This window comes from Hermetia illucens, chromosome 5 (assembly GCF_905115235.1).
Source record: "Hermetia illucens chromosome 5, iHerIll2.2.curated.20191125, whole genome shotgun sequence".
Lineage (NCBI taxonomy): Eukaryota > Metazoa > Arthropoda > Insecta > Diptera > Stratiomyidae > Hermetia > Hermetia illucens.
Genome location: NC_051853.1, coordinates 99643743 through 99664983, shown reverse-complemented (window position 1 = coordinate 99664983; position 21241 = coordinate 99643743). Strand labels below are relative to the sequence as shown.

At 41.4% G+C, this 21241-nt stretch overlaps 2 protein-coding genes across 4 annotated transcripts in view; one reads left to right on the top strand and one right to left on the bottom strand.

The window, feature by feature from the left end:
- LOC119658178 (malate dehydrogenase, mitochondrial-like) overlaps positions 1-9788 on the bottom strand; it is a 46700-nt gene extending 36912 nt beyond the window's left edge. The window contains exon 1 of the mRNA XM_038065445.1: positions 9741-9788. Coding sequence (XP_037921373.1) covers positions 9741-9788 — 48 coding nt within the window. The remainder of the gene's footprint in view (positions 1-9740) is intronic.
- On the top strand, positions 623-14384 carry LOC119658321. 3 transcript variants are annotated; one of them, XM_038065656.1, is made up of 5 exons: positions 623-869; positions 12739-13112; positions 13197-13365; positions 13429-13740; positions 13869-14384. In XM_038065656.1, exons 2-5 carry the CDS (start codon positions 12760-12762, stop codon positions 14277-14279), a joined length of 1245 nt encoding a protein of 414 aa, XP_037921584.1. In that variant the 5' UTR covers positions 623-869; positions 12739-12759; the 3' UTR covers positions 14280-14384. The 3 variants fall into 3 exon arrangements, with proteins under 3 accessions (XP_037921584.1, XP_037921585.1, XP_037921587.1); XM_038065657.1 differs by lacking the exon at positions 623-869 and adding an exon at positions 876-1127; XM_038065659.1 differs by lacking the exon at positions 623-869 and adding an exon at positions 876-1156.
- The last annotated feature ends 6857 nt before the right edge of the window (positions 14385-21241 follow it).

Here is a 21241-nt window from a genome sequence, read left to right as displayed (position 1 = left end):
TTTCACATTGGAAGCTGAAAAAGCTTTTACACTTGAAGGGGACTGGGAGCTGGATTCTGTTTCGTTTTCCGTTTAATGGGCAGGTCAAGTTTTCGGCGCGATTTCTTTTGATATCTCGGTTTCTGGACCTATCCCGGTGGAAATTCAGATATGTTAGGCAGAAACGACGTGATGTTTTGCAAAATGACAAGGAATCGTCGCATCTGTTCACATGATCACAGTAGTCAGAATGAGGTATAACAATATGTTGACTGGCCTTTCTGTGGTGTTACACTTACGAGTTGTTGCTAATAGTAAACCGAAGGACGTCGCTTGATCACCCCCAAACACCAGCGTTCATTAGAGATTTCTGCCTTGAAGTCACCCCATATTACATCTACTAATCAAATGGTTGTATTAACTTTTCTTCCATTTGTCCAATAACCCACATATATAACTTTTATCATTCCAAATTTTGGTCCAATATTCGATTATATATGATGATATGATAAGAAAAATCATTGCATTCAAGATAACCACAATTACGAGTGACTTGCATTCTTTGCTCAATAAATCAACTTATCAGAATAAGTATAAAACGGAGCCTTCATCGGCCTTTGCTGGAGTAGGCAACTAACCCAAAATATTTGATATGTGATGTTTAAGCAATGTAGGTGTATTTTGCGAGCATCAAAAATCTCATCATTACCAAGCAAATTATTTCGTCGATATGTGCCCGTCAGCCCTGAATTTATTTCAATCTTTGAAGATTTTGAGCGAGTATAAAAGCAGTTGCTTTTTCGTTTGATTGCAATACCCGTGTGTGTGTCGCGACTCATTTTACAAAGGATCGAATAAGTAATCATTGATCACAAAGATACTCCTGACTGGTAAGGTGGTCCTCTGATCTTCGAAAGCTAGTGAATGTGCATAAAGCCTATATCAATGCAGTGAAAGTAGTAGAAAATATTCAAATACGAACGCGCTATTATAATATCTAACTGAGAAAACATCAGTGATAAGACAAAGTGTTTTAAAGACAGTAATTTAGTGAATATATTAATAGATTAGATCAGTGATGTGCTTTCAATAATACCACAACAGTCATCAATCAGAACAAATCAGTGGATTGCTACTCTGAATATAAAGAAAGTATTCATATTGGGGTCGTAAGAGAGTAAATGGTCCTTTCTTTCTCCATTTAGTTGTTTGAAAATTCTTAGGGTTAGGGTTATTTGGTCAAGATTAAATTTTGGACGTCCCCAACAAATTCAGTGAATTTCTTGCAACATGATCACATATAAGTCCCCAACTGAAACGAAATATAGAACAAAGTTCGGGCGCTAATATTGGGCAATGGTTTTGGGGACTCAAATATAACTGCTCCTAGACAAGTATGTCAACATATGTCCTTATTTTATATTTCCGAGAACCTTATAGGGGAATGAGCTGACAGTCTCTTGGTTTGCCAACCCAACACGGTATTGGTTTCAACGACTTGATTTAGCAGTTTCTAGAGTACAATATTCACTTTCCTAAAAGGACTGTTCGATATTTGGAAGCAAATGCTCCATTATTTTCGCATAACATAAGACATAAGTTACCCCCTTTAATATCGCCCTAGGTTTACTAAATTTTGCAGCAGCATAGAGCTTAGCATAGCAGTTCCGTGAGAATTTGGGTATAAGTATCAAAGTTATAGCAGTTCAAATTTATCAATTTCGCGTGAATTTACTGCAACTTAAGCAGACGTTTCATAGTCAGCATCTTCTATCCTCTCGCTCAAAGTTCGAAGTCAAAACTTGCAACAAGTTGTCTTTAAAGTTTTGTGTAAAACAAATCCTTATTAAAATCGATTCCCAGTCTGTCTGTCTGTCTGTCACACGCACTTTCCTTCAAAACGGCTAAACTGGTCTGAGCGAAATTTGGTGGACATATAGGAACTATGAAATGCCACGCATAGTCAGTGACATAAATTTAGGTGCAGTTTGCTCCCCATACATGTTAAGGGGGGATGTACAAATTTTTTTCAGCGAATGAAAGGTCTCAACTAGTATTTTCTGAATCTGATATTAGTTTCGACGTGAATTGTAAAGTCCGCGAGTAAGAGGTCAAAATGTACACACTTAAAGTGAGACTGGACTCATAATTAACGAGAATAATTGACATTCGAGCGAAAATTAAAATCCGAGCCCTTTTTAAGGTTTTGTGTTTACACAAATTTATTAAAATCGGTTTACTGTCTGCCTGTCTGTCCGTCACACGCATTTTTTTCGGAGACGGATACAGCGATTGACACGAAATTTGGCAGAAAGCTGGGAACTGTGAACGCTCACGCGTATAGTGAGTTATATCGTTTTACGATGAATTTATGGGAGGTCCCCATACATGCAAAAGGAGGGTGTACATTTTTTTTTATCAAATATAGTCATGTGGGGCATCAAATTAAAGGTCCCGATTAGTACTTTTCGAAGTTTTGACATTTGTTAAAAAGGGGGGAGTGTGGGGGGTTGAAAGTAATCATTTCTTTAAGGAAACTACCCAACTGAAAAATCTGAAAAAAATCCGGAGGTTATCACTATACGGTGCCTGGGCTCCGAAATACCTTCCATACTGATATCAGTACAAATAATAGTATATTACTATATTTTTTAGTAATTGGCTACAAAACTCTAATTAAGTTCATGCTAGCACTACGCAACGATATAGGGTATAACATAGAGCATGATCTCACCAAGTTTGATGGAAATCACACCATTACTACAAAGTTATAATACGTCAAATTTGTCGCAAATTTGTTGCAAATTCAAGAATGTCAATATCATCCGAAAGTGGATAACGAAACGTTGAAACGTTCGCTGATACGTCGATCACAAAGAACATCAGTTGTGGAATGAAACTTCATCCAGGTTGCGTTAATGTGTGAAGCAATTTCATTACGGAGTTCTCCATTTTCTGATAGCATTGACTTCAGATATTTAAATCACTCAGTTCTGCGCAGGTCACCACCGCTAACAGAACTGAGCGATTTAAATATATCGAGTCAATACTATCCAATTGGAAATTCCGTTATACTCCTCACATATGGAAACACAAAACCTTGTTTACCTGAAACGTGAAGCTTCCGGTTTCCCGACTTGTTTGAATTTTTTTTGCGAATGCGAGACAAGTCATTACTATCAAGATGACACACAGCAGCACATTTGTCATATGAATTGTACTTACGATACCACGTTTTTCCAGCTACTTTTATTCCCTAGACTTGTCTTTAAAAATCTGCATTTAAACTTAAGTTTTTACATTCCGAATGGTGGAAAAAAAACTTCTGAATCGTTGAGAAAACGCGTTTTTCAAAATTTCTCCTCATTTTCCCAGGAACTACTGAATCGATTTTGATGATTTTTTATCAGAATGATCACAATATTTGCCATTATGGCCTGAACTAGAATTTTCGAAATTGGTTGATACTTCTTTCGATGTTTGAAGTAAAAAAAAGATAGCAATTTTCAAACTTAATTTTTTGAAAGCTGCCACAATTCTATTTTTCAACCGATTCTGTGAAGTTTGGCTATAACTACATAACAAAACTGCATTTACACTTTCACGGATTAGTAAAAAATATATATAAGCTAACAAATATATATAAGCATATTAAGGTGGGCTTTTGCACCATTCGTACCTAGTTCGTAATGTTTACATATTTCGTCTGCCAAACTATACTTCCTGTACCCAGCGTGTCCAATTAAGAACTGGATTAGATCATAGCTCGTCTCACCGTAGTTTCGCCACGGTCCTATGTCGTTTGCCATGCAGTCAATGATCTCGTTCTCTCAATTTGTTTGCTTAGGCTCGCTTCCTGTCTCTTGGACAAGGAGCTTGCCTCATGGGCTAAAATATCTACGGGGATTATCGCCGCAATCATGTATGTTCAGAAAACGCTTAGCGGGAATGAAGTTCTAAGCTGTCTGCAATTTTCTAAGATTTTTATTGCCAATGTCCACAATGAGCCCATATAGAAGAGCAGCGCTTACAATTCGTGATAAAAGTACTCGTCAGCTGTATTTCGGGTCGCCTATGTTTGGAAGCACCTTTGCTAGTGTTAAGCTGATGGCCGCCATTTTGGACCTAGTAAGCTTAAAGTGGAGTTTAAAGCTCTGATTGGAGTCCAGTGTTACTCCCAAGTATTTCAGTGACAGTTTAGAGCAAACAACTTTTACACCGAAACAAATTTCGGCCCCTTTCGATTTCTGCCACTTTGTAAAGAATACCAACTCCACCTTGTGTTCGGTAAGCTTCAGTCCGGAGCCTTCAAGCCAAGACTCGATTGTCCATATAATCTTCTTCACATTCACCTATCATCATCATCATCAACGGCGCAACAACCGGTATCCGGTCTAGGCCTGCCTTAATAAGGAACTCCAGACATCCCGGTTTTGCACCGAGGTCCACCAATTCGATATCCCTAAAAGCTGTCTGGCGTCCTGACCTACGCCACCGCTCCATCTTAGGCAGGGTCTGCCTCGTCTTCTTTTTCTGCCATAAATATTGCCCTTATACACTTTCCGGGCTGGATCAAACTCATCCATACGGATTAAGTGACCCGCCCAACGTAACCTATTGAGCCGGATTTTATCCACAACCGGACGGTCATGGTATCGCTCATAAATTTCGACGTTATGTAGGCTACGGAATCGTCCATCCTCATGTAGGAGGCCAAAAAATCTTCGGAGGATTCTTCTCTCGAACGCGGTCAAGAGTTCGCAATTCTTCTTGCTAAGAACCCAAGTTTCCGAGGAATCATGAGGACTGGCAAGATCATTGTCTTGTACAGTAAGAGCTTTGACCTTATGGTGAGACATTTCGAGCGGAACAGTTTTTGTAAGCTGAAATAGGCTCTGCTGGCTGACAACAACCGTGCGCGGATTTCATCATCGTAGCTGTTGACCTATACTTCGTTGAAATGATTGGATATTATGACCACTACAACGTTGTCTGCGAATTCGACGACAACTTTCTTGATGTGCAGAGTCACCAGTGCGCAGTATTTATGCCTACCGTGCCTTCCTGAAGGCAAACTGCCTGTTTGATAAAAAATCGCTCGAGGACCTTGTACTCAGAAGACAGACTTTTGCATTTCCACTCTGCGGGAAAGTCTGTTTGAACATGCTTGGTACCATTCTAATTGTCAGTTTCAGCGCTTTGTTGGGAATTCGATGAATACCGGACGTTGCGGTATCTCGAACCCTTTTCGCTGCGTCCAGAACTTTGTGAGCAGTTGCTTGATGAATGTCTTCGGCACTCATTGGCACTGAAAGAGGGGGTTCCCTGATCATCGTTGAAGGGAAAAACTTGTCCCTCAGCGCCTTGAAAGTGGATTCATCAGTAAACAAGAGCTAAACAACCAAAATTAGCTGCAACAAGTTTTTGTAATAGCAAATAATTTGAAATTACTTTTCCTTGAAGCCATATTATAACCATTCAATTAAGTCAAGTCAAGTGTCGCTTTTTAAAGTTTTTTGTGAAAATCGTTCGTGCGCTTGTCCGTCCTTTTTTATCTGTCCGTGTACCTGATTGTCTGTCAAACTCGGTTTACTCGAAAACGGCAGAAGCTATGGTATCGTCATAACTTTTATGAGATCTAACTTAACCTACTAAAACTATTTTGTACAATTAGCACATTATATTTCTTGTGCTTATCCTCTATATATATTTCCCAGTCAAAGAGGGAAAGAATTTGGGATTTAAGGGTGGAGTTCAATATTTTTTCAAGCCAAAGGGGATATTTTACTCTGCTGGTGCAGTCTTCTAATATTAAGATTTGGATGGTTTTCCGTTTTTTTCGAAACACCTTTCCATAAGATTGGGAACGAATTCTATAAGTGATGACATTTGCTCTCTCATATACTTCGGCGTCCCGACAGCACTTTTTGGTCTTCCAATCCGGTATTCAAAGGGTAGTATAGGTCCCGGGGCGAAACGTGGATTGGTACCAACGATGGAGCATAAAACCTGGGAAATGCCTGCTGAACCAACACCAACAGCTCTACTACCAAACCCTATCTTTACCTCCACGTGGTGACCGCTGGGAGCTCTTTCTTAACGAAAAGCTGCAGACGGAGAAGGATGAAGGCGAGTCTCCCGCGCCTAAAAACGGGACAAATTGTACCAGCTGGTCTTCCAGGTTGGGGGTTGGGTAGGGCTGACAACCCTTCACGGAAAACAACTTGTTACGAAGCCACAACAGGAGCCTCGGACAGGACGGATTTTCAAACGACGGACCCGGCAACGACAACGGAATAACGATTTGCGCATTTTCTCATGGAACGTGCGCTCCCTGTACAGAGGTGAAACTGATGAGCAGCTTAGTCAACCAAAAAATGAAACCTGCTGTTATCGGCTTTGAAAACATAAGCGAACGGCTATGCACTCTGCGCTTGCGAGGCAAGTTTAGAAATATAAGCCTCATAAACGTTCACGCCCCTACAGAGGAGACTGCAGAGTCGGAGAAGGATACCTTCTACGAGGCAATAGAACGAACCCTCGTAGCCTGTCCCAGATATGATATCAAAATCATACTTGGGGATTTTAACAGCCAAGTAGGGAAGGAGCCCGTATTCAGGCGATACGTTGGCTCCCACAGCTTACACGAAAAAACAAATGATAACGGACTGCGGACTATTCAATTAGCAGGGTCACACGAAATGGTTGTTGAAAGTACCTGGTTTGCGCGGAAAGCGGTCCACAAACATACGTGGGCCTCTCCAGATGGGACCACTTTCAACCAAATTGACCACGTGTTGATCGAACGCCGCCACCTCTCAGCCTTGATGAATGTCAGAACATATAGGGGGGCCAATATAGACTCGGATCACTATCTCGTCGGCATGGTGCTCCGAGCCCGAATAACAATACCACCTAGAATCCCCTCTGACAATCAGGTGAGAGTGAACACTGAAGCCATCCACAACACAACCCTTCGCGACAGCTATAAGAGGGAAATGGATGCCGCAATAACCGCAGTCAACAGAGGACCTGCAGATGAAGCATCAACAAATGATCTTCACAATCACCTGAAGAACGTTATCATGGATTCGGCCACAAACATACTTGGCCCCAGTTGCAAAAGGAGTCGGAACGGCTGGTTTGACGGCATATTAGAGCGATGGGTTGAGTACTTTGATGAGCTGCCGAACAACCAGAACATCGGCGAGTTGGAGGTCCCGCCAACTGAAGACGACGGACAAATACTGCCACCACCAAGTTTAGAAGAAACAGTCCGTGCAATTCATCGGCTAAAAAATCATAAGCCGCCAGGAATTACAGCCGAATTGGTTAAATATGGAGGCGACCAGTTACGCCAAGTGGTTCATCAACTTGTGCTCAAGGTATGGGAAAGCGAATCAATACCTGACGATTGGCAACGAGGCATTATCTGTCTCATACATAAAAAGGGAGATATCACACAGTGCAGCAATTATAGAGGTATCACGTTGCTGAGTACCATCTATAAGATATTCTCCGCTATCTTGCTAGGCCGGATAGCCCCATATACCCAGAACATCATTGGCCCATACCAAAGAGGCTTCACTCCAGGCAAATCAGCAACAGATCAGATTTTCTCTCTGCGCCAAGCGATGGAAAAACTGTTGGAATACGGACAACAGTTGCACCATCTCTTCATCGACTTTAAAGCCGCCTATGATAGCATAGCCAGGGTAAAACTGTACACGGCCATGAGAGAATTCGGTATTCCGACGAAATTAATAAGACTGACTAGGCTGACCCTGACCAATGTGCGCGGCCAGATAAAAGCAACAGGATCACTCTCAAGACCATTCGACATCATCAACGGTCTACGAGAAGGAGATGCGCTATCATGCGTCCTCTTCAACCTCGCCCTCGAGAAAGTGATCCGTGATGCTGAGGTAAATGCAAGAGGTACGATCCCCTTTAAGTCAACCCAACTACTGACCTATGCTGACGTTATCAACATCATGGGAAGAACCATCCGAGAAGTACAAACTGTCTTCATCCAGATCAAGCAGGCGGCGCGAGATCTTGGACTGCACATCAATGAAGGCAAGACAAAAAATTATAGGGTGGCAACGTCAGCACCGAAGACGAATCAACCAACAACATCAAACCGCACTGGTCAAACACGAAGAAGAATAAGAATAGGAGAATACAACTTTGAGACCGTTGACAATTTCTCCTATCTAGGGTCGAAAATCACAACCGATAACAACTACGATGATGAAATCCGCGCACGGTTGTTGTCAGCCAACAGAGCCTATTTCAGCTTATAAAGACTGTTTCGCTCGAAACGTCTCACCATAGGGTCAAAGCTCTTACTGTACAAGACAATGATCTTGCCAGTCCTCATATATTCCTCGGAAACTTGGGTTCTTAGCAAGAAAAATTGCGAACTCGAGGCCGCGTTCGAGAGAAGAATCCTCCGAAGAATTTTTGGCTCCCTATATGAGGATGGACGATTCCGTAACCTACACAATGACGAAATCTATGAGCGATACCATGACCGTCCGGTTGTGGATAAAATCCGGCTCAATAGGTTACGTTGGGCGGGTCACTTAATCCGTATGGATGAGGATGATCCCACCCGAAAAGTCTATAAGGGCAATATCTATGGTAAAAAAAGAAGACGAGGCAGACCCTGCCTAAGATGGAGCGGTGGCGTAGGTCAGGACGCCAGACAGCTTTTAGAGATATCGAATTGGTTGACCTCGGCGCAAAACCGGGATGTCTGGAGTTCCTTATTAAGGCAGGCCTAGACCGGATACCGGTTGTTGCGCCGTTGATAATGAATCCGGTATTCGGAAGCCATGCACTTTTCCACTGACTTTCAGCTATAAGCATCTAACCTTCTTGTGGATATATTTAGAACCAGAGTATTTCCGAAAGATGCGGACTTCCATCTTTGCCTTGTTTATTTTTATTCCCTATCTCTGGTAAGATTTGCAGGGAAGTACGCGATACTTCTCTATGGCTTTAACTGCCTCGTAAGACCGGAGGTCTGAAAAATCGATGTATCACCGGCAAATTGAATCAGGTCATTGCCGATTTCAGGGAACGAAACATCAGCCGTAAAAGTTGTACAGGGTTGGGCCAGAGACGGATTCTTCCGGCACTTCAGATGTTATCGGCAAGAGATCAAAAATCTTCTTTGACATAGAAGTTAAGGATCATCGAAAGAACTGACAGCAAGTCTTATGATCGGGATAGAAAACAGATTTTCAATTAATTTATAATTGAGTCCGTTTACACATGGTTATGGATAAAATCTGGCTCAATAGGTTGCGGAAGGCCAGTCGCTTAATGCATATGAATGAGGATGATCCAGCCCGGAAAGTCTATAAGGGCAATATCTATGGTAGAAAAAGAAGACGAGGCAGACCCTGCCTAAGATGGAGCGATGGCTTAGGTTAGGACGCCAGACAGCTGTTAGGGATGTCGAATTGGTGAACCTCGGCGCAAAACCGGGATGTCTGGAGTTCCTTATTAAGATAAACCTAGACCGGATATCGGTTGTTGCGCCGTTGATGATGATGACAGCAGACAGATGGTTTGCACACTGAGAAAGCAACTCGCAAAACTATTATCAATCGCGCCATAAGCAATCTGATTAGGTGTACGTAGCCGATCAGTTGAAATTCAACGGACCTGGTGCTAGGTCCTGTGATCGAATAGATACCACTGGAGGCAATGCGGTAGAAGTTACAAAGATCAGGAATCTATTAACCTACTTTATCATGTGTTCGAACAAGGTACTGTTGGGCATTCTGAATAACCATGGTGTCTTTAAAAAGCATCTCACGTGTTAAGTCAAGCATCTCAAGTGTTAAGTCCAACAAAATGCAAGTATGCTGCCTTGTAAAGTGACAAATTTTCTTTCTTAGTTATAATGCGTCAATTTAAATTGAAACAAGTCGGAATACCGGGAGCTGGACGCTAGTATAAAGGTTTTATGTTCATCTTTTGTGAAGAACATTCTACGCAGGTTTTTCAATTTATACATAGTTGAGAATGCAAAATATTCCTTCACATATTTGCCAAACTACAAGTGATATTTATGTCCATATTAAAGACATAAATATTGTGCTCAGTGTAAATCAACAACACTACATAGTACCGCATTCTCATGCATATTACATATATGTAGTATAGAATGCAATCAATTTAGATGAAATACAAAACCTTCTATAAGTTTGTGAATAATAGTAGATTGCCCTCATAAGTATGTCCTATATTATAGGTAACGTTTTCAAACTTTTTTTCGCATTTGTTTATTGGATTTTCTGAATGAAGATGTTTTAAGAATTTAAGAACAAAATGGATGGTTTCGTCTAGGACAGAGGCAACTCATTAGGTTCTGCCTCATCTTTGCTCTAGGAGGAGCACGACCGAAAGCGGCGAATGCTAGTAATCACTCCATTTATATATAATCGCAAATATAACACGAAAAGAGAAGGGTCCGTCGACCACAAGAGAGGAAGTAAGTTACTTCCCAAATTATCCGACCCGTCATGAAGTAGATGCAGACTCAGGAATCCTCCTGCATCCTTAACTGTCAAAAATATTGTGTAAAGATTTGAGATGAATCCGAGCAAAACTAAGGAAGATACGGAGGTTTAAATAGCTACGCCACATACATCACTCAGCACGAATTCGTTGTTGGAATGAAAATAAACTGCAGCTGCTAATGCATTGGGTTTATTCAAACACACATATAGCGTTGTTTCCAAAAATGTTTAGGATGCCCCCAAGTCTCTCTATGAAGATTTGAGCAAAGATGTCCCCCTGAAGCGATGTGTCGGAGGTTTTAGGCAGAACAACAATGAGAGTTCGAAGCAATTTATTTGGACAATCTTACCAAAGCACTTGAGTGGAACCTCTATCATCGCTAAGATTGCAGCTTATGTGGTAGCCTGATTCTTAATAAAGGAGCAGAAAGTTGCTTTAAACATCATGGATGATTTTTTTAGGTGGGGTAGGTGAATGCATTTACGCACAAAGTGTTGGACTTCCGCAACGGTACGTCTTCGGACTACCAACTAAACACCTCCCCGTCGTCGGAGAGCTAGCTTGGAACCATTTGTCACATTACTTTGGGCTAGACCCTAAACTCTCCCGTCTTACGGAGCCATCAAATTAGGGAATTCCTTTCACGGACGGGAGGGAAGAGGAGAAAGGGAACTGTCAGTGCCTTTGTAATCTTTTGGAGGTAAGACTGAAAACCTCCATGCCCACTTAAGAACTGAGTGTGGAAATAGTCAGTCCCACCATGCTTCCGATTCAGCCAGGCACCTAAGTTTCCAATGAGCTGCGCAGTCCGTCTGCATCTAGTTTCATTTTGCCAAGAGAGTTGCCATTCTTCTAAGGTGCGTTGTCGTTCTTCACGAGCAACCACCTCCATTGGCTCTTCTGCGCTTATATATGGCTTTACACTCCTTAGCATAAAGGGCAACGGGGATCACCCCGCGATCACCGTCACGGCCGGTTCAGAGACAGTGCGGTATGCAGACGCCATCCGCAAAGCTCCCAACTCTGTACTTGCGTGATACACTTACGGTGTACCTCCTTGCCAAGAGCGTCAGCCCAGACCTCTGGGTCGTGGAGCCGGACGGACTACGTCGAACTCATCAGGAGACGTCGCCTGCTAGACGTAGGACCCCCAATATTTTCTATTAGCCTACTTAACCTCGAATCGTCAAGAGTCTGAGCCAGGAGTCAGTCCAAGGTACTTTACCGTTGGTTTTGACTTGATTATCGACTCGCCGAACGATATGGAACGCAGAGTCAGAAGTATCTTTCGAGTCACGATGACTACTTTGGTTTTTTTCAGTGCATGAAACGATGAGTACTCATCCATCTGTTCACCCGTCGCATCAATATGCCAAGTCTGGTATGCGCCTGTTCGACAAAGCGTTCAGTAACAAGCTCCGCGGTATTATCTGCATAGCCGACCAGGCGCGATTCTTGTGACATGTCGAATTTAAGCCGACTATCGTAGGAAGCGTTCACAAGTCCGGCCCTAGGATGGACCCCCGACGTGACCTCCATCCTCCTCTAACCGTCTAGTGTTCCATAGAGCAAGGGGCGGTTCATCAGATAGTCCCTCAATATCCGTAAGAGATAGTTCGGCGTTTCTGATGTCAAGCGTTGAGAGCAGCACCACCCGTCCAGCTCGGCGGCTATGTGCCCCCGCTTAACGAACGGCATCCACGCCTTGCACGACGGCATTAATTGTGGATCTCCCTTCTCTAAACCTTTTGAAACTTTGAACACTTTTTCTGTACATAATTAAAGTGGTAACGTGTTAATATCTTTTATTTTACAATAATAAATTAGCCGGGTTTTCCCCCAAAAATCACGTTTTTCACTTGAAAGTGTTCCCAAAAATTGAAAAATTGAAACTTTTAAAACTTACCTGAGGAAAACAATAATCAAATGAATGACTTTTTGGTTTGAATGATCAAGCACCTCAATATTACTTTTTCCGAGGTGCTTCCGAATAAGTGCTGTCATTACCTTATTTATTAATATTTTTTCGTGAACATTTTACACAATATTCTTCGATGCCATACTTTAATGTTCTATTGGTTTTAATGAATAAATTTTAACTGTGTCGTCAAAAACCAAAATCGCAAAAATATGCTTGTGCATGGCAAACACACAGTTAGCAGATGTTAATATAAAATTTTAATATCAATTAATTTAAATAATAAATAAATTCTTTTGTAGATCGATATCCCAACTTCCATAATGATCATCCAGAAGAACAACAACATCATTCCCAACTTCCTCAACGAACAGTTCTTCAAAACTGTTATAGCGAATAAAATTGGTTCTAAGGTCTTCGAACTCACCGGGCTGGATTACTCAATGGGATGCAATCCTGGTGATAATCATTTGAGCTATGTTTACCGTGTACAAGCTACTTATAGAAAAAAAGGATTGGGAACCCAAGTAGGACATTTTATTGTCAAATGTGTTCCTTTGGAAGGTGACAGGGAGGAGTTTGCAGAGATGGACATTTTCCAAAAGGAAAAACTAATGTATTGTGACATCATACCGCGGATTGAGAGCTGCTTAGATGATATAAAAACTGCACCTAAGTAAGTACGAGTCCCTTATTAACCAACCGTTGAAATATATATAATTCAATTCAATAATATAAATTAATTCTACTTAATTACTAGGTGCTACTACGTTACAACCGAGCCCATAGCGACCATGGTCTTCGAAGACATGAAACCGACGGGATACGCTATAGCAGATCGCGTCAACGGGGTGGACATAGACCATTGCAAAGCCTTCTTGAAGAAGCTAGGCCAGTATCATGCTGGTTCCATGATACTTCTGGAAAAAGTACAGTATATATAGTAGTATTCTTCCAGGATTTCAAATACACAAAGAAATCTTTTTCTTTAGGATCCTTCGTTGAGAGAATCAGAAAATTTAAAGCATGGTATATTTTCGTCGGTTAGCTTCAGCAAACAAACTTTGGCAATTCCAACATATATGAATCTATCAAGACTTATCGAGTATGCATCAAAATGGAGTGGCTATGAAAAAAGCGTGGATAAACTAAAAGACTTTCTTAAAAATAAAAACTTCCTCGAGAAAGTTTTAGATGGAATACGAATATCACCAGGTGATATAGTAGCGATCTGCCATGAGGATTGCTGGGTAAACAACATCCTTTTCCAATACAAAGACAATGTGGTAACTGATGCTGTTCTTGTAAGTACACGTTAACAATAATTCTTAAATTGTTTCTACTTTGCATTTAATTCCAATTATATCTTTCTTATTTATGTTTATTAAAATATTGGAAAATTACAAATACGCTTCCATTGATCTATTTTAAGATTGATTTCCAAGGATGCACCCGAGGGAGTATAGCACTTGACATTGTCTACTTTTTTGCTGTCGACGTAGAACTAAGTGTCTTGCGTAAAGATAGGAATCAACTGATTGAAGACTATTATTACCCTGCCCTCCGAGAAGCACTCGAAAAAGGTTCTTATAAGGATATCCCGACACTTGAAGATGTCAAAAATGAAGTCAAAAAGAAAGCTATGTTTGGACTTTTCGGTGTAATCATGGTCTTACCTCTAATCTCAATGAAGAGAAAAGAGGGAGCTGACGATACTATGGAAGCAATGAAAGATAGAAAGAAACTAGAAAAGTTCGCTGACTTGGCTTGTTCATCAGAGCGAGTTCATGAAAGTCTAAAAATTTTCCTGAAGGATTGCGAAAGTTCTGGATTACTTGATTGATGACATTGTCCGGCCATCGAACTACTACACCAATTTCATTCAGTATTTTTATTAGCGTACTTGGGATTCAAACTATTAATTCATAATAAACATGTGAAAACCGAAGTTTGTGGCTGTTTCTTTTAACTTGAGGTAAAATCAAAAGTTGATCATCTAGGAGAACCCCTGACGCCTTGAGTTAAACTGCTCCAAATTATTGAACAGTTGTGAGGAACGAACTAAGTTGCCGCATATCGGTTATCTGCCCATCACCCTATGGATCAAAGTTACGTCCTCCGACTACGACTAGGAATTATTAAAAGAATAAATATTTTCGGGTTATCTCGCATTTAAATTTCAAACCGCGCCGAAAATGTCCAATCTATTGTCTATTATGTAAAAATGGAAGCGGTTAATATACATTAATTTTTGATCGATGGACTTCGAAACCGTCCAACCGAACGCCATGACAATTGACACATGTATGTATCTTTAATAGAGAGGTTTTTTCCCTTATACAAGTTATCGTAAATTTCCACTAGATGGCGATGTGAGGGTCCTGCACCGTTCACCTGACCGGCAAGAAAATTGGTATTTGTTTTGGCATGGAAAATATTTTGGTCCTATTGACGATGTTGTAGCTCGCCCCTAGATGACGCCGCAATGATAATTGGGGTAAAGGTTGCATTTTCAACCCCATCCTCTCAGGGGGTGAAAAGTTTTTACAGGTGGGGAGGGCCCCCCCCCCCTTCAATCCAGATGAAAGCTTGTGGAGCCCTCCCTCATTAAATGTTATGACTTTTCAATTGCTAAGAATTTGCCCATTTAAAAAGCGGAAGCTGGACGCTTCAGGTAAGAAAGGTTTTGTGTATTTCTTTTATAAAGACATTTGAGTGTGCATTTGCCCATTAGTACGTAGCACGTAATATATGCATATATTATGTGAGAATAGCCACTTTCAGGTGATACTGACATTCAAAGACTTGAATTTGCAAAGAAGCTACAAATTGGACCTATTATAATTTTGTTAAACTTGATACGATCATGCTCTATGTTATAGCTCATATTGCCGGAAATTTCGTGGTGCTAGGGCGAACCTAAGGGTGGTTTTGCAGTCAATTACTAAAAATTATAGTAATTATTAATTATTAACTTTATTTGAGCAGATATCAGTATGGGGGGTATTCCGGAGCCTAGGTACCATATAGTGGCAGCTTCTTGATTTTTTTTCAGATTTTTGGGTTGCGTAGTTTCTGAGAAGATTAAAGAAGGTTAAAGAAATGATCAATTTCGCCACACGCACTCCCCACCTTTTCCCATAAATATGGAAACTAAGATTGGCTTCGGAAGGTATATTTGGTGAAAAAAATGTACATCCCCCTTGTGGATAGAACGTAGAATTATGTAGCACACTATATGCGTGAGTGTTCACAATTTCCACCTTTTCACCAACATTGGTGTCGCCAGAACACGAGGTCAACGCCGAAGAAACACACCAGAGTATGAACAAAGGTACAAAGGAATATAAGCAGGCACGCAGAAAACTGCAGTAGGCCATCACGAAAGGTAAAAATTATTATTTCATTATTGACTCTGTGATGAGATCCATGGGGTGGAGTATACAAGTCAGTTATGTCTGCAATAAAAGGCGACAGGTCTACTCCTATTATGTACTTTAGATTATTGCGGGAGATAATTTCGACACTGTTTCTCCAGCATCCGGAAGCAATCTTCCCAATGATACCAATGAGTGCCGAAGACATCCCTTCAGTAACAACAGACGAAGAATTGGACGCAGTAAAAGGGTCGGGGATATTGCAGACCGCGGCATTGATCGAATTCCTAGCTGAGCGCTGATACTGGCAATGAGAATGGCACCACACATGTTCGCACATGTAGTTACAGACTGCCTAAAAGAAGAGTCCTTTACCGCTGGGTGGAAAATACAAAAGCTTCTATTGATCTCGAAGACAGGTAAGTCGATAAGTGAACCAACATCCGATAGACCTACCTGTTCCCTGAATACAATAGGCAAGGTCCTCGAGCAGGTAATCTATAACCGGCTATATCCAATAATTGTTAGTGGTGGTATTTATCAAATACGCAATTTGGCTTCCAGAAGGCCCGCTCCGCGGTTGATGCTACCAAACTGGTTTTTGAGCTAGCCACAAAAGCACACGCTGAATATTGCGCATTGGTGACTCTCGGCATCAAGAACGCGTTCAGTTCTGCCAGATGCCACGTCATCGGAGCGCTCATTGCGGCACAAACGCCAAAATATATATTAAATATAATCTTCGGCTACTTCCGACAGCGGAATTTATTTTATGATTTAGACGAAGGGTCAAATATGTATCTAATAACGGCAGGAGTTCCGTAGGGGTCTGTTCTTGGTCCTGTGCTATGTAAGTTAATGTATGATGGCGTTTTACGGCTCCCAGAAGCTGAGAAAACCGTCGCCGTCGGTTTCACAGATGACGTTGAAGTGGTCATAACATCCAATCACCCCGACGAAGTACAGATATATGCAAACGAGACTATACGGAGGATCAAGTCTCGGCTTAAAGACCACGAGCTAGCCGAACACAAGACGGAGTTGAACTGTTGAAATTTGTATCGGAACGCGTGTTGTTGGCTCTCAGCCATAGCTGAAATATATGGGAGTAGCATTCGACTGCAAGCGGCGACTATCAGCTCAACACTAGCAAGGCTGCTTCCGAATGTAGACGGTCCTAAACACAGCCGACGATTGCTTTTATAGCGAGTCATCAGCTCTGCGCTTTTATACACGACACCAGTGGGGGCGTCGGCGATAAAAATCGGAGAAAATTGCAGACAGCTTCAAGATGCATATCGGTTAAGCCGTCTCCGAACATGTTGCGCCTACAGAACAACATCTTATGAGGGAGCATGCACGATTGCGAAGATGATACCAGTGGATATTATAACCGATGAAGCAAGTTGTTTGTACGGGAATCAGGAAGCAAGCCTAACAAGCAAAGTGAGTATATGCGGTCATTGGCTGCATGACAGACAGTACGAGATCAAGCGTAAAATGACCGTACAGGCTTATCCCAGACATAAGTATCTGGACTATGCGGAACTACAGTGGCACGAGTTACGATCTGTCTCAGTTCATAACCGGACACGGTGGGTACAGAAAGTACCTCTATAGGTTCGGTCTCGATGAATCGCCCGATTTTCCTACGTATGAAAGTGCAGCAGAAGCTGTAGAACACGTTTTCTTCACCTACCCAAGATTGTTGTTGAGAACTAAATACTCGTTTAACGGTGGATGGTGCAATTCAATACAGCATGGGACGCGCTAGTTGCAATGGTGATATGGATCCACCAGCTGCTAAAAGAAGCACAGCAGAGGCTTAGAAGGGAAGCTACTGCAAGGGGTAGCAGGTAATGTAGAGTGAACAGCTAAAAACTGAACGACAGCGCGAAGCAATACCAGAACGATGGTCTGGCGGGGAGAGTGTGGAGAAAATACAAGAGATTTTAGTCGGTAAGAGTCCGGTATGCGTGTCCTAGATTCCAGATGCGCATCGATGATGAATTTCTCGCAGTTAGCAAAAAAAAGGCAGACAGACAAACAGCGAACTGATATTAAAAATGGAAAATGGTATACATATTCTTTTGTTATTCATGGACTCCGATACCGTTCAAAGGATCGATATGAAAATTTTTGCATATATGTATTTTTTAATAGAAAGGGTTTACGCACGTCGCTGTAATTCTCCATTAGATGACGCTACAAAAGATCAACTTATACACCGTTTACCCGATCCAATCTCATCCTCGTAGTAAAAGGGGAATTTATGCGAGGAGAAGGGCGATCCTCCCTTCAATTCTGATGAAATCTCGTTTCCGTCATCCATGTTTAAAAGTCATGAACGTTACAATGGATCGTCATATTGATTGGTAAAGCCTTAAGTTCTGAAAATGAACGACAATTCCACCCAAAAATTGGGCATTGGAAGATCAAGCAGGCATGCTCGCAAACTGCCAGCCTGTAGAACTCCTAAAGTATCTAAGGAACGAAACTCACAACTAGAAATAGTTCGAATCGGAGCCTCTACTTTAAGAGCTACTGAAATATGAGAACAATAAGACCCCTGCGAAAATATGACTGGTTCAGAGCTTCTACGTCAAGAGCTGCTGAAACATTGAAAAAGCGAGATGCATGATGCGAGTTTGAGCTTTCACTTCTAGGACTGCCGAAACAATTCGATAAAATGATGTACGAATTGCAAATATTTGAGTAAAAGCGTCCACTTGCTGCTGTAATTTCCGAAGAGCAGGACACATCACGTAAGGCTGAATGCTGACGACAGGCTCGAATAAGGTTGAGAGTCGATCTCAATAAAGAAGTATTCAATTACAATGAAGCCTACAGGTACAAAATGCATTAAAATGTACTCATTGATCTTATGGCTATGTTGTGTATACATTGCCACGCTTTCAAGTTTCAATAAGAAATGTCCGGAATGTGTTGTACCACTAGAAAGGTAAATTTGAAATCACAGATCCACCTCTAACTCATGAATCGAAAAACCATTTCCAGCAGATTCATAAAATTCAATGGCTGCTTTCAAATGACATCATTTGGAGTAATAAATATTGAAAAGTATGGTGATTTCACATCCACAGTCCAGTTGCAAGAACATGAAAGACGAGGGGGTTCAACGTAAATGCCACGGCCCTCTTTGGACACGGATTGATTTGGAGACCACAGAGTCCTGACGAGATTGGTTCAGCGACACTAGTTTATACTGAATGCATGAGAGGCCGCAAGTAAGTAGTACGTCGCCCGAGTTGTGCAGCACAACTTCACACTCGCGGTATAGACACAACCACCATGAAATTTCTACAACGACGCAACGGCAAATTATCGGGCCAGAAGCACATCCATCACGGTTCCGATGGTACTAGATCTCCCACTGCACAAAGAAAATCATCAGTTTTTGCAAATATACCTAACCAGAACAATGTCTGGGGGATTCAACTATAATAGTATTTTTATATAAGAAATACACAAAACCTTTTATACTTTAAGCGTCCAGCTTCTGGTTTCCCGATTTATTTGTATCAGGCTTAGGTGAACTTCTTCACATTTGATAATAATGTCAAACTCCTAGTGTGGAGTGTATGAAGTTGACTATTCACAATACAGTACTTTCCAAATCAAATTATTTGCGCAATTGAATTTTTAACCATCTATACGAGGAACTGTGATTAACTCACCGTTTCTCACATAGGGAAACAAAAAAATTGATTTTCACTAATTATTAAAAAGAGGGCGCTTGAAAATATGATATCATTCCACAGAGTGATTCATATTCTTGGTACATTTATAGAGAATCATACCTCCAAATTTGATAATAATCGGTTTGTTACTTTTGAGTTAGAATTCCTGTGAAAGTGAAAAAGCCTTTGAAAAAATTGTCTGAAAAGTACCCCGACGTGAAGATATTTCTCACTTTTAAATGCCACCTAAATTTATGTTACTCACCGTATGCGTGGGATTGCATAGTTCCCATATGTGCACTAAATTTCGTGTGGACCGGTTTAGCCGTTTTGGAGAAAAGTGCGTGTGACAGACAGACAGACAGTGAATCGATTTTGATAAGAATCAAACTTAAGAAGTTTGTATTTGGCCAGAAACGATAGTGTGTTTCTGGCAACATAGGCTAAGTGCCTGCCATCAGTCCTATTGGTGTACTTCGTGGGTGGTATCAGGTCCTACTAGGACTGTTAGCCTGCCGGACAAACAAAAAACAACAACATCACCATCTACCCAACCCAAAAATGATTTAAAAAGCAACGAACATTTAGTATCAGAAGTGATACTTCTAACTGCGTACTCTGGAGTCAAGTCGAAAGGCATTGGGGCTAGGCCACTCAACTGCTTCAGACTATCATGTGCTGGTTTTATATCAACAAATGTTTGGTAAACGTTGACGTTGAACTCCAATGGCTTGTTTCAACTATAAAATGTAGGAAGATGCTACAGCCGTTTGGCAAACTATATATTGACAAAATATAGGCTATACGCTTACCACTCTCATTGCGTGCTTTCCCCCACCAGCCTGTTACTGTCTGCCTCTTCATTAAATTACCCGCGATGACAGTATATCTACTGTCAATCACGTTATGGATTATTGTGTTAAGTAGTAGCCAGAAATTATATTTCTCGGCATCGGGCCAGCCTGTCTGTAATGCGTATGCAGTGAAGAAATGAATCGTGAAATCACCTGATGTAATAGTGAGTTTCATTCATAAAATCGCTCTACTTCTTTAATGAGATCAGGGAAACTCTCAGAGAGAAGAATACCAACAGCATATTAAATGCCGGAACTGCAAAGTTTATAGCCTCTGCGACCGCGTTCGCCTTGAGTTTCTTGTAGAACACAAATATCAACGCATCTCTTCCGAAGAACTCATGCAACTTTCTCCAACTTTCCAATGAGGCTACTAATATTTAACTAAACTAGGTCGCGGCTCAAATTTCATTGCAGGCAGATGGACTTATATTATGACTGTATGTCGGATATTAGCCTACCCAGCTAAGAATGAATACGTGAGGCAAATCAGGGTCATAATCATGCGCAAGGGAGCTGTCAAAATCTCCGTAGAGTACTAGCAGTTTCTAGTGGTGGTAGCCGGTGGTAGGTTAATGGGAGAATCTGTCGAGAATTCCCCGCAACATCCAACACGTATGCAGAATAGTGTACCTCTGCACGGTTTCATCCAGATTGTGTGGGAGTCCCAGGACATCAAGGGAAGCCGTAAGGGATATGGGTACAATACCTGAAGTTGCCAAAATTATTTAAACTACAATCGCCCTCTCGAGATGCCAAATTTCTTTGATTTTCCGGGCCAGTGGCCCATAGTTCACCTTCTTTTCCACCTACTATTCCACGGATATGTTCCCGTGTTAAGCCCATGCTTATATGCAATGTTTTGATGGATAA